Source organism: Mucor mucedo (assembly GCF_025094135.1).
Source record: "Mucor mucedo strain NRRL 3635 chromosome Unknown EV154scaffold_146, whole genome shotgun sequence".
Lineage (NCBI taxonomy): Eukaryota > Fungi > Mucoromycota > Mucoromycetes > Mucorales > Mucoraceae > Mucor > Mucor mucedo.
Genome location: NW_026252430.1, coordinates 57293 through 70535, shown reverse-complemented (window position 1 = coordinate 70535; position 13243 = coordinate 57293). Strand labels below are relative to the sequence as shown.

General features: G+C 34.5%; 5 protein-coding genes across 5 annotated transcripts; 2 read left to right on the top strand and 3 right to left on the bottom strand.

The window, feature by feature from the left end:
• Positions 1-3060: 3060 nt before the first annotated feature.
• Positions 3061-3278, top strand: EV154DRAFT_569227 (uncharacterized protein; the record flags this gene model as incomplete). Its single annotated transcript, XM_051606122.1, has 2 exons — positions 3061-3196; positions 3262-3278. The coding sequence occupies 2 exons, from the start codon at positions 3061-3063 to the stop codon at positions 3276-3278; spliced, it is 153 nt and encodes a 50-aa protein (XP_051452423.1).
• A 224-nt stretch (positions 3279-3502) lies between these two features.
• On the bottom strand, positions 3503-6201 carry EV154DRAFT_577184 (uncharacterized protein; the record flags this gene model as incomplete). The annotated part of the gene is made up of 4 exons (XM_051606518.1): positions 3503-4232; positions 4268-4377; positions 5086-5226; positions 6037-6201. The coding sequence occupies 4 exons, from the start codon at positions 6199-6201 to the stop codon at positions 3734-3736; spliced, it is 915 nt and encodes a 304-aa protein (XP_051452422.1). The 3' UTR covers positions 3503-3733.
• Positions 6202-6781: 580 nt separating this feature from the next.
• EV154DRAFT_486495 (uncharacterized protein) lies at positions 6782-7910 on the top strand (the record flags this gene model as incomplete). Its single annotated transcript, XM_051598856.1, has 4 exons — positions 6782-6906; position 7338; positions 7363-7511; positions 7856-7910. 4 exons carry the CDS (start codon positions 6782-6784, stop codon positions 7908-7910), a joined length of 330 nt encoding a protein of 109 aa, XP_051452421.1.
• A 1196-nt stretch (positions 7911-9106) lies between these two features.
• Positions 9107-10901, bottom strand: EV154DRAFT_545860 (major facilitator superfamily domain-containing protein). The gene is made up of 2 exons (XM_051604677.1): positions 10631-10901; positions 9107-10560 (listed from the first exon to the last, which is right to left on the bottom strand). The coding sequence occupies exons 1-2, from the start codon at positions 10825-10827 to the stop codon at positions 9204-9206; spliced, it is 1554 nt and encodes a 517-aa protein (XP_051452420.1). The 5' UTR covers positions 10828-10901; the 3' UTR covers positions 9107-9203.
• Positions 10902-11016: 115 nt separating this feature from the next.
• Positions 11017-13241, bottom strand: EV154DRAFT_472488 (camp-dependent protein kinase 8). Its single transcript, XM_051597908.1, has 7 exons — positions 13021-13241; positions 12884-12955; positions 12335-12810; positions 12066-12273; positions 11923-12007; positions 11248-11848; positions 11017-11173 (listed from the first exon to the last, which is right to left on the bottom strand). The coding sequence occupies exons 1-6, from the start codon at positions 13127-13129 to the stop codon at positions 11491-11493; spliced, it is 1308 nt and encodes a 435-aa protein (XP_051452419.1). The 5' UTR covers positions 13130-13241; the 3' UTR covers positions 11017-11173; positions 11248-11490.
• Positions 13242-13243: the final 2 nt, after the last annotated feature.

Genomic DNA, 13243 nt, shown 5'->3' with positions numbered 1-13243 from the left:
ATGTTTTAACATGCGAAATTTGCAATGACAAGCTTTAGGATTTGGCGTACCCTTTAATATCTTGATCATACCTATAAATACGAGTAACGATTTGAGACTCACTTGTGTTTTTTGAAATTCGCCCTAACATACATCGAGCAACCAAAACAGTTCACATGGCTTAGTATATTACAATGAGTGCTGAAATAAGAGTATGCGAGTAGTATTGGCGGGATAAAGGATATTTCTTTAAATAAAATAGAGTTTAGTAAAGAAGGTCTTTATAATTGCGAGTTGAATGAGCACCACAGCTAGTTTAAACAGAAGCTGAACTGTTAGAAAATAGATTTAAGTATAGCTTATATGCTTACAAATAAAAGATACAATGATAAAAATGTAATCAAGGGATCAATCAGAATGATAATAGAGCTGAATAATATATAAAACTAATAAGTCAAAGTGTTGAAATATGAGTAAAATAATAGATGAGGATTTTTATTTAGGAGAGGTCTTATGGATGCCTATTTATAGTGATGGACGTATAATCCAGTCACTGAAATTAAAGAAATTGGGGAAATTTATAGAAGAGATTGAGGTAATTGCGCCTACTAAGAGGTCACAGATCTGAGGATAAGAAAAAGATGAAAAGAAGTAGTTTTGACAGGTGCAAACCCGAAAAGGTGTATTGCACTTTAGTAGGTGTTTAAAAAGAAAGAAAAATTGGAAATGCGCTCGATTTGTCGCATAACAGTGCATTAAAGTATGTTTGATCAATAGCTTTAAACTTTATAACAATAGCTTGACTAAATATCCAAAGGCCCTTGAAACAAAATATTTTTGATAAATACACACTATATATCCAGCCTATAATCTACTTGACATTTAATAGCAACCCAGCACGGAAACAAGAAACATTCACTTAAACATGAAACATTCGTTTCAACATGAAACATTCACTTCCCGCATAACAATCTATCTTATAAAAAGGATCCCCTTTTCCGTTTAATAAAAAGATAACTAGTTTTAGTCTCAAATAATTTAACCGTTTATTTCTTGGAATATTTCAATTTTACGACTAACTTTATATGATTTGAAGACTTCTATATTTCATCACACAGCAGACCAGCACTTCTCACCGAAACGTCTCTTTTACTTAAGGAACTAGGGGATATTTTTTTCTAGGAATAACTTCTTTAGAAAACCTAAACGGAACAGTTGTTTAAGTCAGACATAAAATCGTACCCCACATAATTTTATGTGTAAGACCACCAAAACGTAATGTGTGCCGAGTATTGGATGTCTACTATAAATACATTATGTCAATGACACCCATGCATTTTATTTTAATTTTAAAGTAGAGGGGCAATGCGTACAACATCAACGTTCTCAGATCATGAACCTGTCAAAATATAGGCAATACACTGCATCGATATATTTAAACCCCGGTATAAACTCTTCAAGGTATCACAACAACTTGACCATGCTTACTGTGAAGGATTTTCTTTAATTAATTTAATTTATAAAATAAATTTAGCTGTATATTACTTTCTTTATTTGTTGCTGTCTTTTTACCGTGGCAGCATCGAATATCTTGTGTCATTCAAAAACAAAAAAACAAAAAAACAAAAAACAAAAAAAATGACGCTTTTTGAAAACTTAAAAAAGTCGAAATCGCACAAAAATGTGGGTACCACAGCCTCGTGCGTATTATCTGGCCATTCTTTAACCCGGTCAAACAAGAAACATGTCTGTCATTTTTTAAAAGGTCTATTGATTTTGTACCTAAATGAAAAGCAAAATGGGGCCATGAGAAAGCACCCATATATGGAATCATTTTTTTAGTCTGCGTCTCAGTGCCAATAAGCTGTTTATGAAAAGATTCACAAAAAGATTCATAGATGAGATTGCATGATGTAATACAAATAATTCGGATGTAAATAAGTTGGTGTCATGTATACTCTCCTACTAAGCTTGGTGTTGGTTGTGTTATATTTTCTCCTCAAATATTTGCTATAGTGGATTTTTTAAAGGACTGATTGTGGAATACGAAACAGGCACTATCATCTAACTTTGTGTTTTACTGCAGGTGAAAAAAAAAAAAAAGCTGCCTCAAACTACTGGTACATAATACAGCATGGGTAACTTGAGTTACAAATAAGAACTTTACGAAAAAACTGTTTATTTACTTTTTAGATTCAATTGTGCTTCCAACTTCTTGTGTTCAAGCATGTTGAATAACATACTTTTTGGAACATTGGTCCAGCTAACGATGATATGCCTTTTAACCCGATTTCTTCCCAGGGTATATCACCAGTGATAATAATAAAAAGGTTTGCCCATAAAATAAGGAGCGTATATAACCAATCGTTGTATTATTATACTCTATTTAAAGTATTCAAAGCAGTAAAAAAAGTTACATACGTTGTTTTACTAAGGTTTTATTTTACATAACATTAACAAATCACTAGTCTTAAAGGGAACACAGGACTGAGGCAGAAATTCAGAAATACTTTCCTTCTTTATCAGTATGACATGGTCATCGATTATTGTCCTACTACAAATATTTTTTTTCGGCTCCTGTAATAATCGATAGATATTTTTTGTATTTATGTTACCTTTGATTGATAAATAATAAGAATGCGACTTTTAAATGTATCGACACATCTATTGGAAAATAACATTTCATCTATCCAGATTTCTCAGTTCGCTTTATAGATCCCTTTTTTTTCTTTCGTTTTTACTTTAAGTGAATGTTAAAGATGAACAGTGAAACATTACATTATGTATAAATGTATACAGGTAATACCTTACACAATTCAGCGGTACTACAAGTACATCAGGTCAACCACATTAACATACTTGTCACAAGCTCACATACATCCAAGTTTGTCAGGTATTTCTATATTGAAAACAAGTACCCAACCTAAATTTCCCGGAGATTATTGTAGTTATGAAGTTAATACAAGATAACCAAAAGTTGTAAGTCACGCTTTTAGCTATTCTCGTATAGTGTCTTTCTTATAAAAGACACTTTTTTTTTCGAAAGAAAATAAAAACATCTTCATCTCTATACAAATAAAAATGCTTAAACAAACTCTTATCTTGGCCTTAGCTTACGTTGCCGCTGTCTCTTGTGCCATTATTCCCGTCGCTAAGCCTGAAGCTGAAACTGAATACCAGGGTTGCCCTACTAGCGTCGATGGCAGCAACCCTGATAGTATCATTATCTGGTGTTAAATCATTTCTAGTTTTCAAATTCCCTTGTATACTGGCCCACTTTAGGAACGTTAAATGAATGAACGTATACAACACGATGATTTATTTTTAAATTCGATGAATATGATATCACTTATGTACATTAGGATTTGTTAATTAAAATAAATAAAAACATTTTCTTTTCTGAAAAAAAAAATTGTGGTAGTTTATAATTAAGTGATTGTTTTATGTCTTTCAGTATCGGCTGAACACATCTTAAACATGACATTGCAATGTGTATATTATTTAAATAACTATCACATTTAACAATTGGAGTGCGGAAGAGTGATAGAATGGCGTATGTGTCTACATCTGCGTATAAGCATTTATATTCACTTGCGAACACATCAGATGAATGTAAAAGGAGAACTAAAAAAAATCTTGGTCTGGTACTTGGTCATACAGAAAATGGTTGACTATTTTCAAGCTGGTTTTATTTTGTTTGGAATTCTCACTATAAAGTCTTTTTTTTTTTTTTTTTAGAAAAGGTAGATTGGGTTTATTCCCCTGATTGCGATGTTGAAGGGTCCCTTAAATCATAATGTATAACATGGGGTGCATAAAATACAATTTCCTCAAGCATTGATTCAGAAGGAATAAAATCTCGGATGATAAGTACTGATTGATTCTTTCGAATAGTAGGCTGATACTGTTGCTGGGGAGATTGATACGTACAAATTTCACTAAGCTGAGGATCAGGCGTTGTCATGATTTCGACTTCACATTGATAAAGATTCGGGTAGTTCAATAACGCATATTTCAAAAAGACCATTGTCAACCTTGAATTGTTTTCATCAATTTGAAATGTTAACTCATTGATAGCTTTTGTTAGAAAGATGGACGAGTTGATGTCTGGTAAAGCAAGTTCAATGACACGTTGTCCATCCTCAGCTTGACGATAGTAGTCACACCGATCTAGTCTACATTCGAATGGGCCATGATTCTGTATTGAAGTTTTTCTACCGTATTTTATTCCATATACAATGAATTCCTGTCTCCTTTATATGTATCAAGTAGTATAAAAAAATTCGACAAGCATGATGGTCCATTTGCGTTGTAATTTCTCAAATATAGAATGCAACTTTTGATTGATGACAACCGCTTGACAAAATTTAAGACGTTTTGCATACCAATTTCGGTTATCTATTGATCCAAATCAAACCCAAGTTTTATATGCAATTTTTGTAATTGTTTAGATACGTAATTTGTGATCTATGCAATATATTTCTCTGGTAAAGTAAAAGCATCAATAATAATCTGTTTCAAATTAACTTTCAACTTGTTTTGATCAAATTCGTGTGGAACAGTAGCTTCAGTTACGGTGCAGTCTCTAGCCAAATGGTTACCATGAGCAAATCAGAGTGTTCAAAGCAGGCTTTTAAGCTTGGATGTGTTAGCATGGAATAATGAAATATTATTTTAGTCCCTATTTCGTTGGTCTAGCTTACCACTCTAAATATTACAACCCGCCGTGGTTGGTAATGTAAGATGCAACCTTACAATACCTACAGTGGGTATTGGAAAAGTCTTCATCATATAGAGAAGTCTAGCTTTAGCAGTGAAAATAAAAAACTGGGATATGGCATGTGCTATAAAATTCAAGCGTTGATAAGTTTGGACAGGCTTCATGAACATCGAATAATGTTAATGTCCGATCGTCGTAGTTGTGTACAGTCAAAGATTTCAATGCTGTAAATTGGCTTACATAAGTAAGTATTTTACCGTATGGAGCACCGAATAGCAGCATATCTCTCCAACAATTTAGAACTTTAGTTCAGTTAGACTTGTACGATACTTGTAACATAACACAAAGTATAGGTTTGGGATCGTCGTTTGCACACTTGGATTTACTTCAAGTAACCTTATAGCCTGAATATGATTCATGTAATCAGTTGATTCCGAGGAAATAAGGTACATCGCATATGTTTTCCAGTGGCTTGCGCGCAAATTTAAAAATTGAATGTTTGGCATATACTCCAAAAGCTGTACGAACTGAATTGGGGTGAATATATATCTGCTGCTGTTAGTGTTTTTAACGAAAAGATCCCGACCTCCGTATTTTTTTAAACGTATTTTTTTCATACCACTTATAGCAATTCTGGCTAAGACCAGCAGGCCAGTATGATTAAACCTATTTACAATGCAACCCTTGTTATTCACAGTCTATGAGTTCCAAAAACTCGAGAACCCTGCCTAGGAGGTGGCCCTCCTATAGTAGAGACTAACTGCACCCGCGATACCGCAATAATATCTTTTTCGATTTAACGTCTTTTGAAAGAAACAAGAGTCATTTATTACTAACTAACCTTTTTACGTTGTCGGCTACTTTCATACAATAGAAGAAGTATGTTAAGGGAAAAGAAAAGGGGAAGAACAAAATGTGTGAACCAGCTTTATTTGCAGGCTGATAAACAAGAGCGTATGTCAGAATGATTTAATTGCTTGTTTCATCATCCATAATGTCTTAAAATAGAAACATATGCAACCCCCTTAAGCAAATCGAGACTTGGTAGTTGCATATCTGCGTTCCAGTAGTAGCTTGTAATGACAGTGAAGCAGATTTTATGGAAAACAGAAATCAATCATCCTATGAAGTTTATACAATATGGCATGTCAATCAACGTAAAGACTTATGTGTAGACCATCACTTGATTCTAAAAAAAAACGATTGAAAAAAAAACGGAGTTCTAGACATTTCCAGTAATATGGTATCGACTTTGCTAAGGTCAGCTCTTTTACATTGCTCAAGTATTTGAAAAAGCATTGTCAGTTAACAAGACTATTTGATAAACAGTATTTTACAAGCTGGACATCAATGCTGTTCAGAACGCAAGTCTTTATAAAAGTGTTATTCAATGCCACTTCATTCAAACTTTTACAGATTCGTGCACAGTGACTGAGATTCTCTCTATCCAAACGAGAAAATACTTCCAGTATAATTTCAAAGGGTGCTGCAAGAATGTGCATGTGAGAAAAAGTACGGACGTGATGGCGCAGACAAGAATTTATTTTTTATTTTTTCTTTACCAACAATGCGTAGTACAATATAGTGTAACCAAGTGGACTTTTGACAAGTGTCTTTTCTGCCAAATACTAACACTTCTGTTTGGTTCCCTTCGGTTCTTAAAACACCAATATGTCTGTAATATCTAATATCTGTAAGACAATACTTTCAGTCAAATATAAGATAATTCTTTATTAGATGCTTATTTTGCTCTTATATATATATATGTATATATATATATATTATATGTTCTTTTCAAGTCGGTGATTCGTATGTGTTGTGCCGTAGTTGTTACTATGGCTGTTGAAAAACAGAAGGATTGATGTACAGTGAGATCTAGAGCAAGGATATTTTTAGTGTATTTTTTTTGATTTGCTGACACTGGCATCCTTGTTGTAAAGGCTTGCTATGATAGTTAAGGTAGACCTAGTAAAGCTATCTATGGTGGAAAGGGGGAAAAAAGGATTGGAAACAAATAGAAGAAGAAAAAAGAATGTGAGTTTTCACAGTCGATTGATTAATTCCACTTTAGGTTTGTCAGCCATGCGTCATATATTTTTGCTCCAACTCCTTGACGGTGTACTTGTGTGCTTATACGCTTCAATCGTATCATCCTCATCCATCAACACTGTGATGACGGTTATTTTTAATCAAGACACAATGATACAGTAAGACATCATCAATAACTCTGATACGATTGATAAAATAGGATACCATCAATGGGGATCACTCGCGTGTTATCCCCACTGGATATTGATTAACTAACCCTGTTTCCAGTTTAGCACTCAATTCTATTACTCCTTTGTTTTCATGTCTCATGACAAGTCCCATCTCTCTGGGACGTGTAACCTAAAAAAGATAATTACAGTGCATGAATTACAACTACTTCCGACAGGTTTTTATTTATTTTGATTTTGGATGAACAGACCACTTTTTCTTTTCCCACAATGCTCCCTAAAAAAATAAATTACATCATTCTTTTCTAAATTTGTCCCGCCGTAAAAAAAAAGAATAACATATGTTTGGAAATTCTAACCAAGTTTTTTTTCCAATGAGAATAAATATTACGGGTAATGATGATGAATTCTTTTTTGTTTAGCGTGAGAATATAAATGTTATTGTAGTATAGCTTTGTGTTAGACGTCCAGTCAAGCAACTCGGATTGGGGATGGAAAGTGATCGGACAAAGATGCCATAGTAAATGCATTAAATGTACAAAATCTAATGGATCGAGCAATTACTACGATGACTTTCAGGGACCGCGTAGGGTAGAGTAAGTGTAATTTGTAAATTGTTCTAGAAAGTTTTTTCCTGTATTCTAAATAGTATGAATTCCCTTTTTTAGTAAAAGGATCCCTCAAACTCTTTTTGGGAGATCGATGATGAAAGGGACATGTTTTTTTTTAATCTGGCTCGGGGGAATCGTGTAATCGACATTGCCCTTCCGATAGGTCAACGGCAATCAAAGGGTCTCTCTTTTTTTTTTTTTTTTTTTTTTTTTTTTTTTTTTTTTTTTTTGTGGTGAGGTCATAATGAGGTGTCATTTGTATAACGTTGAGAGAAACAGAGGAAGAGAGAGAAAATAAAGTTTAATTGGATACAATTTTAAAAAAAAAGTTTTCATTGGTTACGTTTTAAGTGCTTGAAAAAGATAAACGGATTACATTCATAAGCAAATAGGATATCATCCTTTAAATTAAAAGGTTGACGATGAACGGTGATTGACTGTAAAAATTCAGATTTCCATGGAGATTATAAACTTGTCAAGTAAGTGAATAAATAGAAAAAAAGGAGGTTGAAATGGACAGCCCTTAGTTACCCCTTAGTAGACCCTCTCTCTCTCTTGCGATGGAGCTTAAATACTTTTTTTTTATGAAACACAATACCACTGACAGATCAACGATCAAGGGAGATTAAGAAAAAATAGGGTTTCATCGTACATGACAAACAATCCATCATTTGGTCCAGTTTACAAGTGTAAAAAAACTCGATATAAGCAAGCTTATCGTTGTATGAACTGTTGCTGCTGCTGCCGCTGTCAGTTCGAGTACTTTAAATCCTCTAACACAGACCCTTTTTTTTTCTTCGTTATTTTCTTTTCTCTTTATAATAAAAATTCTTGCTTTTAGCAGACTAAATATCAATTTATTGTCGTTTTCAATTTGACATTGGTTTATCTTTGCTCACCCAGTGGTCCTAAAGTCAGACCCGAGTACTTGGAATCAACTCTAATATAACCATTCTGATATCAAAAAGTCTTTCCGCTAACTGCTACATCATACTTTGTTTTAAAAAAATGGCCTGTCTACCCTAGCAGTGATTTTTCTGATTTATCAGATGTTTGAATGACAAGAGACCTGTTAAGAATTCAGGTTGTTATTTACAACGTGATAAAATATAAACGACACTAATTTGATGGATGAAAAACCCGCCCCAATCAATTTCAAGCTTGGGACACTAAAAAAAAAAAAAAAACGGGAGGGAACAAAAGTTACGTAATTTCCAGTCAGGGTAAAAAATCCCTGAATGGGGGGTGCCTCGCAGAGTTTTTTTTTTTTTTTTTTTAAATTACGTCGATTCCCAAAAAGAACCGAGGGACGGTAAAATTTATTCCGTAAAAAATACTATAGTGTGATCTTTTTTATTTTGCATATCTTGTAATCCAATAGAAATAGTAAAAGAGCACCCCCTGAATTCTATTTAATCGATCTAAACCCAAGATTTGCTTATCTTTAAAAAAAAAAACGTGGGGTGCAATGGGAAAGCGGGGAGCAGAATTAAAAAGCCTTTGCGACACAAAACACATGTGCTCTAAACAAAATGTGCTTCAAAAATGTGGAGAAAGCCAAAATAGAATAAAAATATTATACGATGATAAAAAAAATAGATTTATTAATATTTACAAAGAGAGGGATGTTTTTTTTAATGATAGATAATTAAAAGGGGATATGATGGGTGTCGAAATTTACTTTTTAGTAAAACCAGCGACAATATCTTCAATAGCTCTACCCTTGGTTTCAGGTAAAAAGAAAAAGGTAACACAGGCAGAAGTGAAGCAAATGACGGCAAAAATAAGGAAAGACCATCCTTGAATGGCTGCAAAGATGATGGGGAATACTTGTCCGATCAAAAAGTTCATGGCCCAGTTCATGGCTGTAGCCACTGCTCCCACACTACTAGAGGCTTCAATAGGACTCATCTCGGAGGTAATCATCCAAGGCACAGGTCCAATACCAATAGCAAAACTAGCAACATAGATAAAGACGGAAGCAATCAAGAGATTGGGGATATTGTAGAGGTAACCAATCACAAGCAAAATAGAGAAAATAGTTGTACCAAGTTCAGATGCAATCAACAAGAATCGTCTTCCCACTCGATCAATAAACAACATGGCAACAATCGACATACCGAAATTCACCACGGTGGTATAAATAGCCATGTATTGTGCTTCTTCATGGCTCACAGCTTGTTCGAAAATAGTAGTAGAGTAATACATGACGGCATTCATACCAGAGAGTTGTTGAATCATATGATGGAATAACACAATCAAGGTAATCTTTCGAATAGCGGGGTCTCTAAAGATTTGAACAATACTCATAGGAGGACGTTGTTCATCATCATCTTCTGCTCCAGCTTCTAAATCATCAGAACCACTACCACCATGAGCAGCCTTACCGTAATGAGTGCTATCGAATTCAGCATCATTGTTATCAAAACCTTCATCCACAGGCTTCACGTTCTTTTCATGTGAATTAGCCTTCAAGATACGAGCAGCCTTCTTCTTACCGAGCTGGCCAGAGACAATATCAAAGAATTCCTCAGTGACATCAGCAGTACCACGCAACTTTTGAAGACTGATGAGCGCATCTTCAATACGACCTACAGATACTAACCAACGAGGAGATTCCACACAGGTACCCATGGCAAAAATTTGGAAGACAGCAGGGATAGCAACAATAGCATAAGCAAGACGCCAGAGTGGGACTTTAGCAAGAGGTAAACCAATGACAGAAGATAAAAGAATACCAGTAACAACAAAGAACTGGTTGAAGAAACCGAGCAAACCTCTTGCCTTTCGAGTAGAGATCTCACCAAGATAAGTAGGAATCACAAGCGAACCAAGACCACAGGATAAACCACAAAAGATACGACCGATAATAAACATGGCACTGTGAACAGAACAACCAATTAAGACAGCACCAATGACGAAACCAGCATTATTAACAATAATTGTCAATTTACGACCGAGTCTGGTTTGAATAGCACCACCAATGGCACTACCGATCAAACCACCCACACAGAAAGAAGCAACAGCAAAACCCCTAAAATTTAGCATGTGTATGTTTAGTATGTTTATATATTATTATTTTGATTTTCTGGAGATGTTATTACCATAAGGAGGTGTCCATTGGTAAACAATCAGGGAAAGCAGGGTTGTTGACATGCGAATCGCCTGAAGGACAGTTGTGTGTGACTTCACCGGGAACATTGGGTGAACCAATGGTCCAACCATTGGAGAATGCACCAATACTGGCAATAACACCGCAATACACCATGTATTTAGGTAAATTTATATCGCGGGAATCCATAATTTATAGATGTATATTCAAGTGATTAATTAAAGTTTGTAAAAAAAGTAAAAAAAAAAAAAAAAAAATGTTTTATAAAAATTATAAAGAAACCTAGTAGAATTTAAGGCTCTAGTATTTATACTTTTTTTTTTTTTGTTCTTAAAAAGTTTTTTTTAATTGGGTAAAGGCTTTTTTTTTTTTTTTTTTCAGGAAAAAAATGACAGGCTAACTTTGTAAAGTAGGTAAGGTTTCAGTCAATAAAAAATTATAATACGAAAAGGGCCTTTTTTATTTATTTCCTTGAAACCAATGTTGTTTTCTGTAAAAAAAAAAAAAAAATGCCTGGATTTGCCCGTAGGTTACTGTAAATTACCACCACTTGCTCATTCTCTATTTATAAGCACACTCAAAAAATATGTACAAAATTTTCCAATCTAGAGAGGAACTACAAAAGAAAGCACCGCTATTCGGAGTTCACCCACAAGAATTACTTTTTATGGAAATACCCATGATGTCAGTATGCATCCATCATTTTTCTACAACCTAACCAATGAAATATTTTTCTTATTATTTATTAGGGAGCCATGACGAATATCCATCATTGGAATAAAACAATAAGAAAAAAAAAGAGGTGATGAATTATCGTCATATGCTTAAGAAGTAAAGAAGAAAAAAAAAGTATTAGAACTCCGTAAAGTATTTACGATATGGATCGGGTTCATTTTCTCCATATTTTGAAGCAACTTCTTCATAGCTATCAAAATTACTTGCATCACCTTCTCCTTTAACATCTGGAATATACGGTGCTTTTATCTGTCTGTTTTCTAATTTGTGGAAATCAATAGATTTGAACCAAGGATGATCAAGTACATCTTTGGGTCCTCCCTTGAGGTTACCATACCGCCTACTCAAGTCCGGGGTCAGCAAATGCTTCAATAGATCTACCGCTTCTTCACTAAAGTAACTAGGATAACTGACTTTACAAGATACAATCTTTTCATATAACTTGAATTGATTATCATCATAAAATGGTGCGACACTGGGAAAAGTTGGGAAGATTTTGAACATACGTTAGACAGGACTGGTAAACATATAAAAAATTAAAAAACGAACCCAGCCAACATTTCATAAATTAAAACACCAAGTGCCCAGTAATCCACTGCCTTGCCGTACCCCTTGGATTGAATGATTTCCGGTGCTATCCTTTACACATTAGAGAACAGAGTATATAAAATATGCAACATTGTCAAACTTACCGAGGTAGTCTGGTGTGCCACACAATGTCCAAGTGATATCCGGGACAATTTTAGCAAACCCAAAATCCGTAATTTTAATGTGACCCTGTGCATCAAGCAAGATATTTTCTGGTTTTAAATCGCGGTAAATTACGTTCTGAGTATGAAGATAAGCAATGGTCAATAAAACCTCGGCGGCGTAGAATTTAGCTACGTCTTCCTGTAGTTTCTATTATATAATAATTTTTAGCACCTCTTTTCTTTCGAGCTAAAATAAAAAAAGACCTTACGATGCACTTTCTCATAAAGGTGAATAATTCACCACCAGGAACATAATCCAACACCATGTAAAGATTACCATCGTCTTGAAAAGTACCCCATAGATTCACAATAAACGTATATTTGACACTGGACAAGATGGCTCGTTCATGCTTGGTGTGTTCGACCTGTTTCAACCTGACGATATCAATCTTCCGTAACACTTTAATTGCATAGAATCGTTGGTTCATATTTGATCTCGCTAGATGCACCCGACCAAATGACCCTGTGCCCAACGTCCTGATCAATGTGAAATTCTTTAAATTTAATTCGACAGACGACCTTCGCTTTGCATTTCTCTCCACTGGCACCACTGGGTTTTCGCTGGGTTCAGATAAATCCACATGCGTCGAAACTTCTGCTAAATCGTCCTTCCCGTTATTCTTTGAAACGGACCCTAACGGTGTTTGTGGTGGTGATTGTGGAAACGAATCACAAGTTAATTGTTCTAATTTTTTTGTTTTACGTCAGGGTTCAATCACAGTCACACGCGTCTCTTTTTTTTTTTTTTTACTATTTACGGAATTTTATACAAGTTTCCTTGGATTCAACATCTTCGTCTCGACTACGTTTGTTCTTTTCCAGTGGACCTACTACAATCGCACAAGATTTTTTTTAGGCATATAATAAAGGTTTATAAAATAGGTGTGGGGCTTACTTGGAACATCGTCCTTCATGTAAGGATGTATAGTTTGAGATGGAATCATGGGTGAAGTAGGTGGTGAATGACGCAAGTTATTTTCCTTTGTCACTGCTGCTGTAGACATTGATATGATACTTTTTTTAAAAAAAGGCAGCTAATAAAACTAAAAAAACAGAAAGAAAGAAAAAAAAATGGGTTGTGAAGGAGGTAGGAGAGTTTTACAATTTAAAAATTCATG